This window comes from Eutrema salsugineum, unplaced genomic scaffold (genome assembly GCF_000478725.1).
Source record: "Eutrema salsugineum unplaced genomic scaffold, Eutsalg1_0 scaffold_3, whole genome shotgun sequence".
NCBI lineage: Eukaryota > Viridiplantae > Streptophyta > Magnoliopsida > Brassicales > Brassicaceae > Eutrema > Eutrema salsugineum.
Window position 1 is genome coordinate 8,155,907 of NW_006256756.1, and position 12,866 is coordinate 8,168,772.

General features: G+C 35.5%; 2 protein-coding genes across 3 annotated transcripts; both read left to right on the plus strand.

Moving 5' to 3' along the window:
- Positions 1-1,362: 1,362 nt before the first annotated feature.
- On the plus strand, positions 1,363-1,737 carry LOC112085351. Its single transcript, XM_024154559.1, has one exon. It carries the CDS (start codon positions 1,363-1,365, stop codon positions 1,735-1,737), a length of 375 nt encoding a protein of 124 aa, XP_024010327.1.
- A 967-nt stretch (positions 1,738-2,704) lies between these two features.
- On the plus strand, positions 2,705-6,015 carry LOC18014381 (type I inositol polyphosphate 5-phosphatase 1). Of its 2 annotated transcripts, none has more exons than XM_024154232.1 (10): positions 2,705-2,855; positions 2,967-3,138; positions 3,230-3,259; positions 3,352-3,424; positions 3,542-3,646; positions 3,724-4,420; positions 4,508-4,698; positions 4,787-4,895; positions 5,425-5,567; positions 5,663-6,015. In XM_024154232.1, the coding sequence occupies exons 1-10, from the start codon at positions 2,820-2,822 to the stop codon at positions 5,859-5,861; spliced, it is 1,755 nt and encodes a 584-aa protein (XP_024010000.1). In that variant the 5' UTR covers positions 2,705-2,819; the 3' UTR covers positions 5,862-6,015. The 2 variants fall into 2 exon arrangements, with proteins under 2 accessions (XP_024010000.1, XP_024010001.1); XM_024154233.1 differs by having other exon boundaries at positions 3,358-3,424.
- The last annotated feature ends 6,851 nt before the right edge of the window (positions 6,016-12,866 follow it).

The window sequence follows — 12,866 nt, forward strand, 5'->3', positions numbered from 1 at the left end:
TAATTAAAAGCAAATACAAACTGGGAACTGAGTGCAAACAAAGTCTCAAACTCCGGCTTGGTATTCCAAACAAAAGAGGTGATGGTTTATATCTAGAGCTTCATGAATCCTTCACCGGATCTCGCATCGCCATTCTCCGATCCCTCACAGAGAAGCTCTCTCTTCGTGTCAATGGGTGGCGCACAAAGTTCCTTTCTCAAAGGGGCAAAGAAATTTTGCTTAAAGCGATTGCCATGGCTATGCCAACCTTCACGATGTCATGCTTTCGAGTTCCCAAAACAGTGTGCAAAGAGATGGTGACTATTATGGCCAAGTTCTGGTGGCAAAAAAATGAGGATACTAGAGGAATTCATTGGTCCTCGTGGCCTCGGATCAGCATCCCGAAGAGGGAAGGTGGGCTAGGATTTAGAGACATTGAGTGTTTTAACACTGCTTTTCTCGGAAAGCAGCTGTGGTGAATGCTCCTTTACCCTGATTTTCTCTTTGCCGGAGTGTTTAAAGGTAGATATTTCAAAGATTGCTCTCCTCTCTCGGCAAGAATAGGATCTCAACCATCTTATGCCTGGAGAATTTTGTTTTCCGCTCAAGACATTCTTCGTGAAGGTACGGTTCGGGTTATTGGCTCCGGTTCTTCTATTCGTTTGTGGGAGGATCCCTGGCTTCCTTCAGCCCCTCCTAGACCCCCAGACCCCTCCAAATCCCTGCAGATGAAAATGTGGCTCTGAGTGACCTGCTCCGCCAAGATGGGAGAGGCTGGGATGTGGATAAGCTTGCTTTGATGATCCATCCAGAGGATATCAACCTGGTAACCTCGGTAAGCCTGGGATCGGCATCTGCTCTGGATGGATTTCGCTGGTGTTTTAACAAGACTGGGCTTTACTCGGTTAAGTCAGCGTACTGGGCCATTGTCCATGTTCTTAATGCCAATAACCTGGATCTCCATATGTTTGGACCAACGATTAATCTGATGTTCAATGCCGTTTGGAGTTTTGATACTTCTCCCAATCTGAAAAACTTCCTTTGGAGATACCTCTCTAATAACTTGGCTGCTGCTGCAAACCTTGCCTATAGGCATATGGCACCGGATGCGAGATGCCAACGGTGTGGGGCTGAAAAGGAATCAGTCAACCACATTCTTTTTGAGTGCCCTTACGCTCGACAGGTCTGGGCCCTATCAGAGTGCTCCCATCTTTTCAGGAATGGTTTCACGGGTTCTATCTTTGCGAATTTCGCTGTGTTTCTAACTGAGGACAGGACTGGACTTTATGCTCAGCAGATGGTTCGTAAGAGTCGTCTCGTGTGACTTGTGGATTGGGCTGGATTATTCTCGAAGGGGAAGATTTGGAGTTTAGAGCTGGATCGATGGCTATCCCAAATGTTCCCTCATCACTCTTTGCTGAAGCGGAAGCGGTAAGGTGGGCCGTCCTCTGTTTAAGCCAGTCCCCGCATAGGAAGGTTCACATCTGCTCTGACTGTCAAGATGTGATTTCGGTGCTTCATGACCCTGATGCTTGGCCAAGTCTGGCTCCCCTGGTTCACAAGACCTTTGAGATTGGTCGCAGTTTTGAAGACTTTGCGTTCTCTTATAGACCTCGAAGCTATAATCATGCTGCTGATGGCCTTGCACGAGCTGCTAGTCAGCTGCAAACTTATATACCTTCCCTCGTTAATGTATTTCCTATTTGGCTACAGCCTTTGGTTCAGACTGATTTGCAAAACAGTGTATTCTCTGTTTGAAGGTATAAATTAGTATTTGTGTCCCAAAAAAAAGTAAAAGTAAATACATTAGTCATATTTTAATACAATATATTATATATATTTTCATAAATTTATACAATTATTAATTTATGTTTTCATTTGGACCATATATTTACATAGGGATTTCAAAAAAATTATTATCTTATTAGCTTAACGAATTTGATAGATTTTTATATTGGTCCGACTTAGAATCGGCAAATTTTATTATTTTATAATGATTATTATTTATAGAGTATTAATTTATAGAGTTTTACTGTAATTTGTGAAATATTAAGTTGTTTGCTAAAAAAATAAAACAATTTACAGTCTCTGAGTGATAATATGCAGAATTGCGAGATTGTATTTTTAAACGCAATTCTATTTTTGCTAATCAACAAAATTTTGTGGAATGAAAAATAAAACATATTTTTATTTACAAAATTATTTCCACAATTCAACAGTTATGCATTCCACAAAACTATTACTAATCAAAACCACAATTTCACAAATTATATAAATTCCAATAATTTAACTATCTAAACCTTTCAGTGGTGTATATAAATTACACATATCACTCCAGTTTTTACAGAGTACGTACAGCTTTGCAATTGCTTCAATGCACTACAACACTGAGAAAACACTGGAGAAAGAAATCAAAATCCAGATTCTGGTTCTCATAATAGGTGCAGGACCAGCCGGTTTAGCCACATCAGCTTGTCTAAACCGGTTGAACATACCAAATACCGTGGAAAGGAAGGCCGTACGATCGTATCAATCTTCGAGAAATTTACCAACCCTTAATCGTGGGGTCAACTCACAACTTTTTTGGTTTTCACTTGAAAATCTACACAAAAGTCAAAGTCAAAACCAACATTTCACTGCACCATCATCAATTCATCATCTCCTCTCTCAACAATGGTCGTTAATGTGCTTCAACCGTCTTTTCTCTCTCTCTCTCTCTCTCTCTCTCTCTCTCTCTCTCTCTCTCTCTCTCTCTCTCTCTCTCTCCTTTTCCATTCTGAGGCTCTCTGCAACTTTCTCTGCTTTAGGGTTCTTATTTGATTAGACTTTTCTGAACTCTAATGTCGCCTGGTCGATCGCAATTCCGGCGAACAGAGGTAACACCGATCTCTGTTTTTTTTGTCTGGGTCCTACACTCTGTTTCTATTTCTCAAAGTTAAGTTTTTTTTTTCTAGAATTTTTCGTATAACTGATGTGGAATGTTACAGAGGAATTGGGCTACGCTTTGCTGTTCTTCAGCTTCTTCATCATGTTTGCAACTCTATTGGGCTCGTCTTCTTCTCCGTAAATGGTTTAACATTTCGGCTACTGAATCAGATCTTACCGCCGATACAGACGATGAAGAGGATGATGATAGTGCTGGAGAATCTGAAAGTGAAGGTCAGTGTTTATACCCATTACCCAAAATCTGGCTTATACCCATTTGATTGCGTTAAATCTAAAGTTGGAAAAATCTGTTTTTTTTGTTAAGGAATCGAAGAAGATCATGTTGGTACTGATGGTATTGTGCTCTATATCTCTCTAAGCTTCGTTGAGATTAAGAATCATCCGGTTTTTTTGTATTGATTCTTCATATTAGTTGGAATGTTTTAGATGCAGAACCGAGGCTGAGAAGAAGGAACTCAGAAACGTTTAGAGTTCAGTATATGGAGACCAAAGCACTCAGGTCCTTTGATTTTCTCTGCTACTCTGTGAATGTGTCTAGTTCTCTGCATGTGTATGTGGCTTAACTTTAATTCACCAATAGTGAGTTCTTTGTAAATGTTGGTTTTGATGTAGCTAGAGTCTGTGTTGGGACTTGGAATGTTGGAGGAAGAGTTCCACCAAATGACTTGGATATTGATGGTTGGGTAGATACCATTGAACCTGCAGACATTTATGTCCTTGGGTATGGTTTTTTTCCTCCAAGAATCTCTCTCCTTCACACCGTAAAACGAAGACTTACTTCATTTCCCAATTTAACAGTCTTCAAGAAATCGTTCCGTTGAATGCTGGAAACATTTTTGGTATTGAGGATGACCAGCCTGCATCTGAATGGGAGGAAACTATACGTGATGCTCTAGACAGAATCCGACCAAGAAAGGTAAAGATTGTAAGTTACAGTGATCCTCCTTCCCCGTCGAAGTTTCAACCATTCGAAGAGGTCGCTGATGTAATAGAAGAAGATATTGTGGATACTAATTATGACAAGAGATCATGCTTGCCAAGACAGAGGCAATTTTCATCGCCAAAGACGCTGGACAGGTTGTTTTCTATGCAGCTCGACACTGGTTCTAAACGAGCAGAGAGTTTAAGCAGATGGTTTAGTTACTCTGAAAGAGTTGGTTTGAGCAGCTGGCCAGAGCCTCCATTGAGATTGTTAAACCAACATGTTCGAGAAAAACGTTGTTCCTTGAAGCCTTTTAAGAATTATAACTCTTTCAAAGCGAGTGTCAATAACAGTAACCATGATGTTGCAGCAGTGAACAAGACGCCTCTACTTGCGGATTTAGATTTTAAGCCTCTCATGAACGTGAGAAAACCATCGTATGTACGTATCGTAAGCAAACAGATGGTTGGAGTTTTTCTCACCGTTTGGGTTCGAAGGAGCTTGCGTAAACACATACGAAACCTCAGTGTGTCTACTGTTGGTGTTGGCGTTATGGGTTACATTGGTAACAAGGTCTTCTTCATTAACTTAATTCTCTTATTTAGTTTGGTTTAAACTTGACTGTAACATCTAATTTTTGATCCATTTTGGACTTTGCAGGGAGCTGTTTCTGTGAGCATGTCTGTCTATCAAACACCGTTTTGCTTTGTGTGCACACATTTGGCATCAGGGGAAAAAGATGGAGATTACAGAAAAAGAAACGCTGATGTAAGCGACATTCATAGAAGAACACAGTTTCATCCACATTCTCTTAGTGCGACCAGACTTCCAAAAAGCATCCGTGATCACGAGTATGCTAGATTTTATTCTCATAGTTGCACATTCCACAAAACTCTTTATGTTGAGATAAACTTTAACAAGACGAATGTTGCTCTGTAGAAGAATAATCTGGTTGGGAGATTTGAACTATCGGATTAACTTATCGTATAAGAAGACTCATGAACTTATTGCAAGAAAGGAATGGAAGAAGTTAGCTGAAAAAGACCAGGTACAGTTATTAAGTAGACTTAAATTAGTTTTGGTTGTTATAAAGCTAAATTTTGATATAGGAACCAAGCCAATGATTATGACTTAGGCTAGGCGATGCCTTAGGACCACTGTTTTTTAAGTTTTGGCAGCTAATTAGTTTTAGGTTAATGAGTTATAAGGTTTTAAATTTGAAACTTATGTTTTTTCAGGCCACAAATATATCTTATCTTATTATATAAAACATAATGTAGTTACTACATGATCGCGACAATTCGATCACGTAAATTGTTTCATATTTCTTTCAGATAATTACAAAATTGTTTTATTCTTAGCAATCAAACAAACCAAGTCAAAGAACTGTCAAAAATTTCATAGATATAATTCTATAATTCTTAATTTCTTTATTTTTCAGATTTGATTTTTTTATTTCTTTGATTTGCTATTTTTTAGTTTGCAAAGGGTCAATTTTTGTTTTCTGCCTCGGACCACCATATTTGTTGGACTGGGGCTGTGACTTAGACACTCATTATATTATGAATCTTTGCTAGCTTGCAAGAGAAATGAGACAAGGGCGAGTATTCGAGGGATGGTCAGAAGGAACTTTAGATTTTCCACCAACTTACAAATATGAAATTGATTCAGAAAATTATGGAGGGAACGATCCCAAATCCGGGAAACGAACACCAGCCTGGTATACTGTTCTCATACACTCAGTACAAACCTTTGTGGTGACATAACACATCAAAATCATCAATGATATGTACTTTAAAACTGAATGTGATTCAGGTGTGATCGCATTATTTGGTATGGGAAAGGAATGAAGCTTATGAGTTATAGAAGAAGTGAGATTAAACTCTCTGATCACCGGCCGGTCACAGCTACATTTGTGGTAGAGGTAGAGGTTTTCTCTCCTCGGAAGCTTCAGCGTACGCTCACGCTCACAAAGGCAGAGATTGAGAGTCATGAAGCTTTTGTACACAATTAACTATCTACTAAAATCACTCCATTTCTTTTGCAAATGTTTCATATCACATTCTTTTTGTGTCATGTCTCATAAAAAAAAACATGTATGTTCAAGGTTAGAATTGGAGGCTGTAGTGTAAAATACACAAATCTTAATTCATGTGTGCGTGTGTCACGTGTTAAGTATTCACGACAAAACAAAAACTATCGGCTCCATGTCTCGATCTCTAGCTATAATTGGGGTTTGATTGGTTACATTGTGATACAGTGGTACAAATTGCAATGCTTGTTTGTAACCAATCAAAAGGGTGGTACATAATTATTAGTACAAAATATGAGTCTTACAAAATAGAGAGCAGTACAAAAGAAAGATGATCGTGGTTCTGATTGGTAACACAGAAAGTAATGGTATCCAGAGCTGTGCTTACCATGTAGTGAAAAAGGCTTTCGCCTCAAGCCCCCAATGTTAATTTTTCAGGGTCCCCATTTTCTTAAGAGGTGGTTAAGTGGTTTATGGTTGGCATGAGGTCCTTTTTACATAATATGTTTTCTTATTTTTGTTTATAAGAGAGAGAAAAAGGAATAGATATAGGAAATAGATTAAGATTACCTTCTCCCAATAGTTTTAGGAAATTGATTAAGATTTGTTTAGATTATCGGCTTTATAACATCCTAAAATAAGAGCAAAACCCTAAAGCCCAAGAAAAAAAAAATTCATAGATTGCTTATCAGATATTGCTGACGATTCCAGTTTCAGTTGCCTTGGCTGAAAGAAGTTTTTCAAAGTTGAAGTTGATAAAGTCTTAGTTGCGATCAACTATGTCACAAGAAAGATTGAATGGCCTATCTATCATATCTATAGAAAGAAAACTAGTTAAGGACCTCGATTATGAGAGTTTGGTGAAAAAGTTTATTGAAAAAGAAAGAAGAAACATTATGTCTTAATTAGTTTTTTTAGATTAAAATTTTATTTTTGAATATTTTATATGATTTTAAAATTATATTATATTTTTTGTTAGAAAACATTTTTTTTAAATGAAAAAGGCCTTATTATTTTAGTTTGCCTTAAGTCCCTATAAACCTTCGCACGACACTGATGGTATCGTACCGAAGTTTTAGGTGGTATGAAAGATACGCGTATTAATAGAAGTGTGATATTATATATAGTACAAGATGATAGTAGAAAACATGAATTTCGATTGGTAATACTGTGACAATACGAGTAATGCAAATCTTATATATAAAAGAGGAAGAACTCTCTCCAGATTTTTGACATGTCAGCATCTGTGAGAGTGACACCTGTCCACCTTTAAAAAAAAAGCAACATTCTCGTCGTTTCTTATTCTCTGTGACTTTACGATTTGGAAACAAATGAAACTCACCGTCTCCCGTCGTTTTAGTTGCTTAGGAATATAAAAATCTTTCTGCACTTGGGCGTTGTCCTCTTCCTTCGCGTGGTTTCTTCTTCAGGTGATTCCTGAACTCCATATCTTTCATTCCTTCTCTTTTCCATTTATTTTACTTTGTTCATCGTTTTTTAATTTTCATATTGGGTCGATCGATCTATAGATCCTCGCATCTGATTGTTTGTTTGTGTAAAGTGTCCATCCTCCAAAACCCCACCATCCTTTCACGCTCCACACCAAGTATATAGCCGTTACCGCCTGGTGAACATCTCGACAATCAGCGATCGATGGAGGCTCCTCCGAAATGATTTCCAATTGGTAATTATTAATACCACGCTTTACTTTTCTCTGTTAGATTTTTTTTTGATTCTCGCTAATTTTATAGCCAAAGCAGTTGACCAAGCTAAGAGATGGATCGGTATTTGATGATAATTATTAACATCATGCGTATGTCTCCTTATATCGAAGGCATCAGGTCTTTCTCCCATTCCCTGAATTGTATTTCGATTTAAAATTTCTTGCGTCTTCAAAATTCTGCTTTCGATTGTCTGAACCTTAATGGCAGTTTCTCAATTGTAGACAGTTCTAGGTAGAATCATTCAAAAGCACTAATCATTACAATGTTTGGCTTCGTAATTTGTAACTGTATATAAAATGGATCAATCTTCTAGACCTTAAAAGCCTGCAGATTTGAGTGATGGATAAGGTCTGTTAGTTGTAGATTGTCTATTTTTTTTCTATGTTTCTGATTTTCTTTTCCCAAAAAAATCTGACCTACCCTAGATCGACTGATGAAGGGATTGGAATCAAAGGAGAAGGAATTCACCATATAGATGGAGACTTCTTGTTCTTCTCAATCGTGTAGCCGTGTAGGGAGGTTAACAAATAATACAGGTCTTGTCTCATCTCTCTCTCTTCATCAAAATCTTAGGTTTGTAAAATTTGACAAGTCCACCTGATTAGATAGGCAAAGAAAGAAAGAGGGCTATGTGCGAGTGTTCAAGCCATTCCCCCATTGTCGCTTCTCCTACTTTCCTGAAAAATTCCAGTCTTTCCTTCTTTGAATCTGATTTCAGTTGAATGATTATTAAGTAAGCTCATCTATTTCAGTTCCAAACAAGGAGCTTTGCTGTGAGGAAAACAATGACTGTGGTGGCAGCTTCTAGCAGTGGCTCGGCGGTGTTGGAGTAGGACGAAGACATCAATTTTAGTACTGGATTAGGAGGAAACAATAAAGGTTGAAAAAATCAGATATCCACTAAAAAGGCAAACGAAAAAACTCACATTTGCCTAAGTTTGGGTCTCACGGTTTGAGACGTCCTCTATACTCACTAACAATCTCCTTCTAACATATCTGGTCCATTTCTCATTTGATTTCTATTTTTTTCTTCCTAAAACCTTCAATTCAGCTACGTCTCTAATTCTGTTTCAAGGGATTTTGCTGTTGAATGTGCTTTAGTAGATCTCACCATCACTATGATTGTTTCATAAATCTTATGTTTATTATTGGAGACATGTCTTCACTCAATTCTTATGTCTCTAGACACTGGTATATCCTCTCAATTGCTGCTCGTTTTACTATTCATTAATAGCTCGAGTTTAGATGTAGTATGGAATATTTAGAGTTATAAACAATTGGAATAATTTGAATTACCATCATCACTGAAAAGCTCTTAGTTAAGTATGTATGGAAAGAGAGAAGCTATGAAGTGGTAGTAATTCACTAATTATCTTGGATTTGCTGTCTTTAATATAGATTTGCCTGAGTATTTGGGTGTCTTTGACTAGAAACTAATGGTTGTTCACATTGAGGCAGCATTAGCGAAGAAGCTTCCGTATCAGAAAAATCCACTCATGGAAGAGGTTATGTTTAGTGTGATCACATAGTCATTGGAAAAAGTGTTAGTAGTATGGTAATTCAGACACCTCTCTATGTACAAATCCTTCCCCTGGTAAAATGTTATATCCTCAAATTATCACCTTCTTGCGTTTTAGTGATTTTGTCTCCCTTCTTTGTGTTGGCAAATGTAGAAAAAAAAATCATGTTTTCTTATTTTACAAAAATTTGTAATAAATGTGTAAAGGAAAGACCTCTTCAAAATGTATAAAGGAAAGACCTCTTCAAACGTATTAGTTTTGACCAGTTGTGATGCTTTCTTAATAACTTTCTTGTCACTGAGAAGAGAACAAAATAAAGAAGGGGTAGTCACTTGATCCTTGCAGGGTGACTGAGTTGCTGAAAATTAGATGTGCATATATATGCAGTATAATTTGATTTGGCTATTTCGACCTTAACTAAAACCCTCAAAGAAGAAGAAAAAGACAGACAAAACACAGTAGATGGCAATAATTCTTCTATATCTAATCATTCATTTACAGTCTGAACAAATAAACTCAATGTACGTATATCTTAACTTTCAGTTACATAACAAAGAACAAAACAAAAAAGTACTATTAGTCTATCTAAAGATATAAACAATGGGAATAAAAACAATGATATATACAAAATGAAAAAGAAAATAAAACCACAAAACAATAAAAGGTATAAAATAATTTGAAAAAGAAAGCCGCGCATCGCGCGGGTACTCATCTAGTTATATATAAAAGTATCAGTTAGAAAAGAAAAAGTAAAAAAAAAATAAATAATTTATAAACCCACATATATGTTTTCACTAGAAAAATGTTAAGGAAGGAAAACTTTGATCCATTTTCTTCCCCTTCACTTCTCTTTTCATCTATACTATTATTTGTGAGGTCAAAAATCTGATATGTCGTCTCTACAACGATTGTCTCTGTCATTATTAAAAAAATGATGTGGCATTTAATTAGTTTTGATAGGTCGATCATTAATCATACATGTAAATACCCTTGACATGACTTTTTTCCTCGATTATGGGCCAGCGATTTTGTTTATAGACCACCGATCTCAAAGTCGGCTTTAGCCACTGATTTTGGTTATGGGCCACCAATATCAAAGTCAGTACTAACGTAAACCCTAGGATATCCATCATGCTATATATACTCCTCTCAGTCTTCATATTTTTTTACATACAATGTCCGGCTTCTAACGTCTAACATCTTTTAAAAAATTCATCCACCTTTTTTTTAAAAATCGATATATACTATTATTTATTCATTTGCGTAATGACAACCTACTATTTTTTAATAGTTCATACTTCGCTGATTAAAAAAATTATGTGGCGTTTTAATTAGTTCTGATAGATTGATCATTAACTCTACGTGTAAATACCCGTGACATGGCTTTTCCTTCAATTATGGGCTAGCGATTTTGTTTATGGGCCATCAATCTCGAAGTCGGCCCAAGCCACTGATTTTGGTTATGGGCCACCGATATCAAAGTCGGTACTAACCTAAATGCTAGCGTATCCATCATGATATATATACTTCTCTCGATCTTCATGTTTTCTTACATATAACGTCCCGTCTTCTAAGTTTTAACATCTTTTCTTTTTTAAATTCATCCATGTCTTTTTTAAAAATTGATATATACTATATTTATACATTTACATAATGACAACCTACTATTTTTTATAGTTTGTACTTCGCTGATTGAATATTTCATTTCTCCTTACAATAGAATCGTCAGATAAATAAAAATTTATGTTTTTTTTATTTTATTTTAGTTCGTGCTTTAAATATTTTTTCTGCTTCTAGGCGTTCTTCTTATGTAAATCCATTGCCACATAGTTATTTCCTTCAAAAAATTTATGAATATTCTGTAGCGACAAGCAATTGCCCCCTCCGTGATCCTCAAATTTTTCCATATCATCTGCCTCCATCTGAAATCGTTTTTACAGAAGATAAACATTTTTCTGCCGATGTTACAACGATAAATTTACAGGTTGGTTGAAGTGTAATTATGACTATTTTAAAGTTATATCGTACATATATTCTTAATTTCCGACCCATTGGGTTTGGGATCGTAAAACGTCAATGGCATCCCGTCTTTGCGGCAACTCCAGACCGAATATTATAGCCAATTGTAACCCTAACGCTAGCGAAGCCTACTACTTGTAAGTTTCATTGCATGTCGTTTGCGATCCATTTTTTTATATGGATATAAAAAAAATTAATAGTGTTGTCCACCCTACTTTCAAAGATGCATGTTATGCTTTGGGTTTAATTCACGATGATACCAAATATGTCGAAGCTTATGAGACAAGTCAATGGATGCTCCTCTCTTCGAATGATGTACACTGCTTTGTTACGTGCGGGTTTTATGATGAATCCTTTTTGTGTTTGGAGATCCATTCAATGTTTTTAGTAAGTTTTGTCAATTCTTTGCATTGTCTTTGATTTTTTTTTCCCTTAATTATCTTATTTTAACAATTTTTTAGATTTTTTGTTGTGTTTGGATTTAATTATTTTCCCTAATGTACTTTTAAATTTAATAATCATCAATAAAAATAAACGATTAAACATATTTCTAATTAGTTTTTGCTAATTAATAATTTATATAGTGTTCTTGATTTACCCATTCATAATTGTTATTTATTGAAATAAAAGACGTACAAATAGTTTTCCTAATATATCATATATATTGCTCTTATTTTTATTCACCTATAATTCTTATAACTTAGAAGTAGAAGTATAAAGAAGAAGACGTCGTTGATGATAAGAATTCGAAAAGGACGAATTTGAATAAAACCATGGAGAATAAGAAGCAGATGAGAACACGGAATGGTGAAGAAGAATAAGAATAAGAAAAAAAGATGTTGGAGTTAAAGAAGAAAACTGGAAGAACAAAAATTAAAGATGAAGAAAACAAAGTAAAAGAAGAAGAAATGAGAAAATGAAGTAGGTGAGATGAGAAAAATATGAAGAAAAACCAGAAGAAGAAGAAAAGTTTGATGAAGACCAAAGAGGAATAAGAAGTAGAGAATAAAAAGGCTAATAAGAATTGGAAAAGAAGAAGAACTGAGAGAATACAAAGATGATGAAGAAGAAGTCAAAGACAACGATGAAGATGAAAGAAAAGGGTGAGGAATAAGAAAATCGAAAGATATATAAGAGGAAGAAAAAAAAGTACAAGTCAAAGATGATGAAGAAGAAGAAGGAAAATATGAGGAAACAGAAGATAAAAAAAAGTACAAGTCAAGATGATAAAGAAGAAGAAGGAAAATATAAGAAAAAATAAGATGAAGAATTTGGGGCAGAAAAGAAGATAAAAACTTTAATATTGGAGACTGAAGAAGAAGACGAATAAAAATTGATATAAAGAATAAAAAAAATACGAAGAAAAACTAAACCAAAAAATAAAGAATATGAAGAAGAGTTGAACAAAACAAAAGAGGAGGAAGAAGAAGAAGACAAATCAGAAAAGAGAAATGAAATAGAAATTGTTGACGATGAAGAAGAGGAAAGAAAAGATAAAGAATTAGAAAATTGACATCAATGATAAAAAAGAAGAAAAAGACGAAGAAGAACAAAAAAAAAGGAAAAGAAAAATCATAATAAAAAAAATTATGAGAAGACGAAAATATTGAAAAATAAAAAGGGGGAGTGGATGATGAATTTGGAGAAAGAGAGAGATGAAGAGAAATTGACTTAAAAGCTCTCAGGGACATGTAGATGGAGAGAGAATGTGATGGAGAAAAATA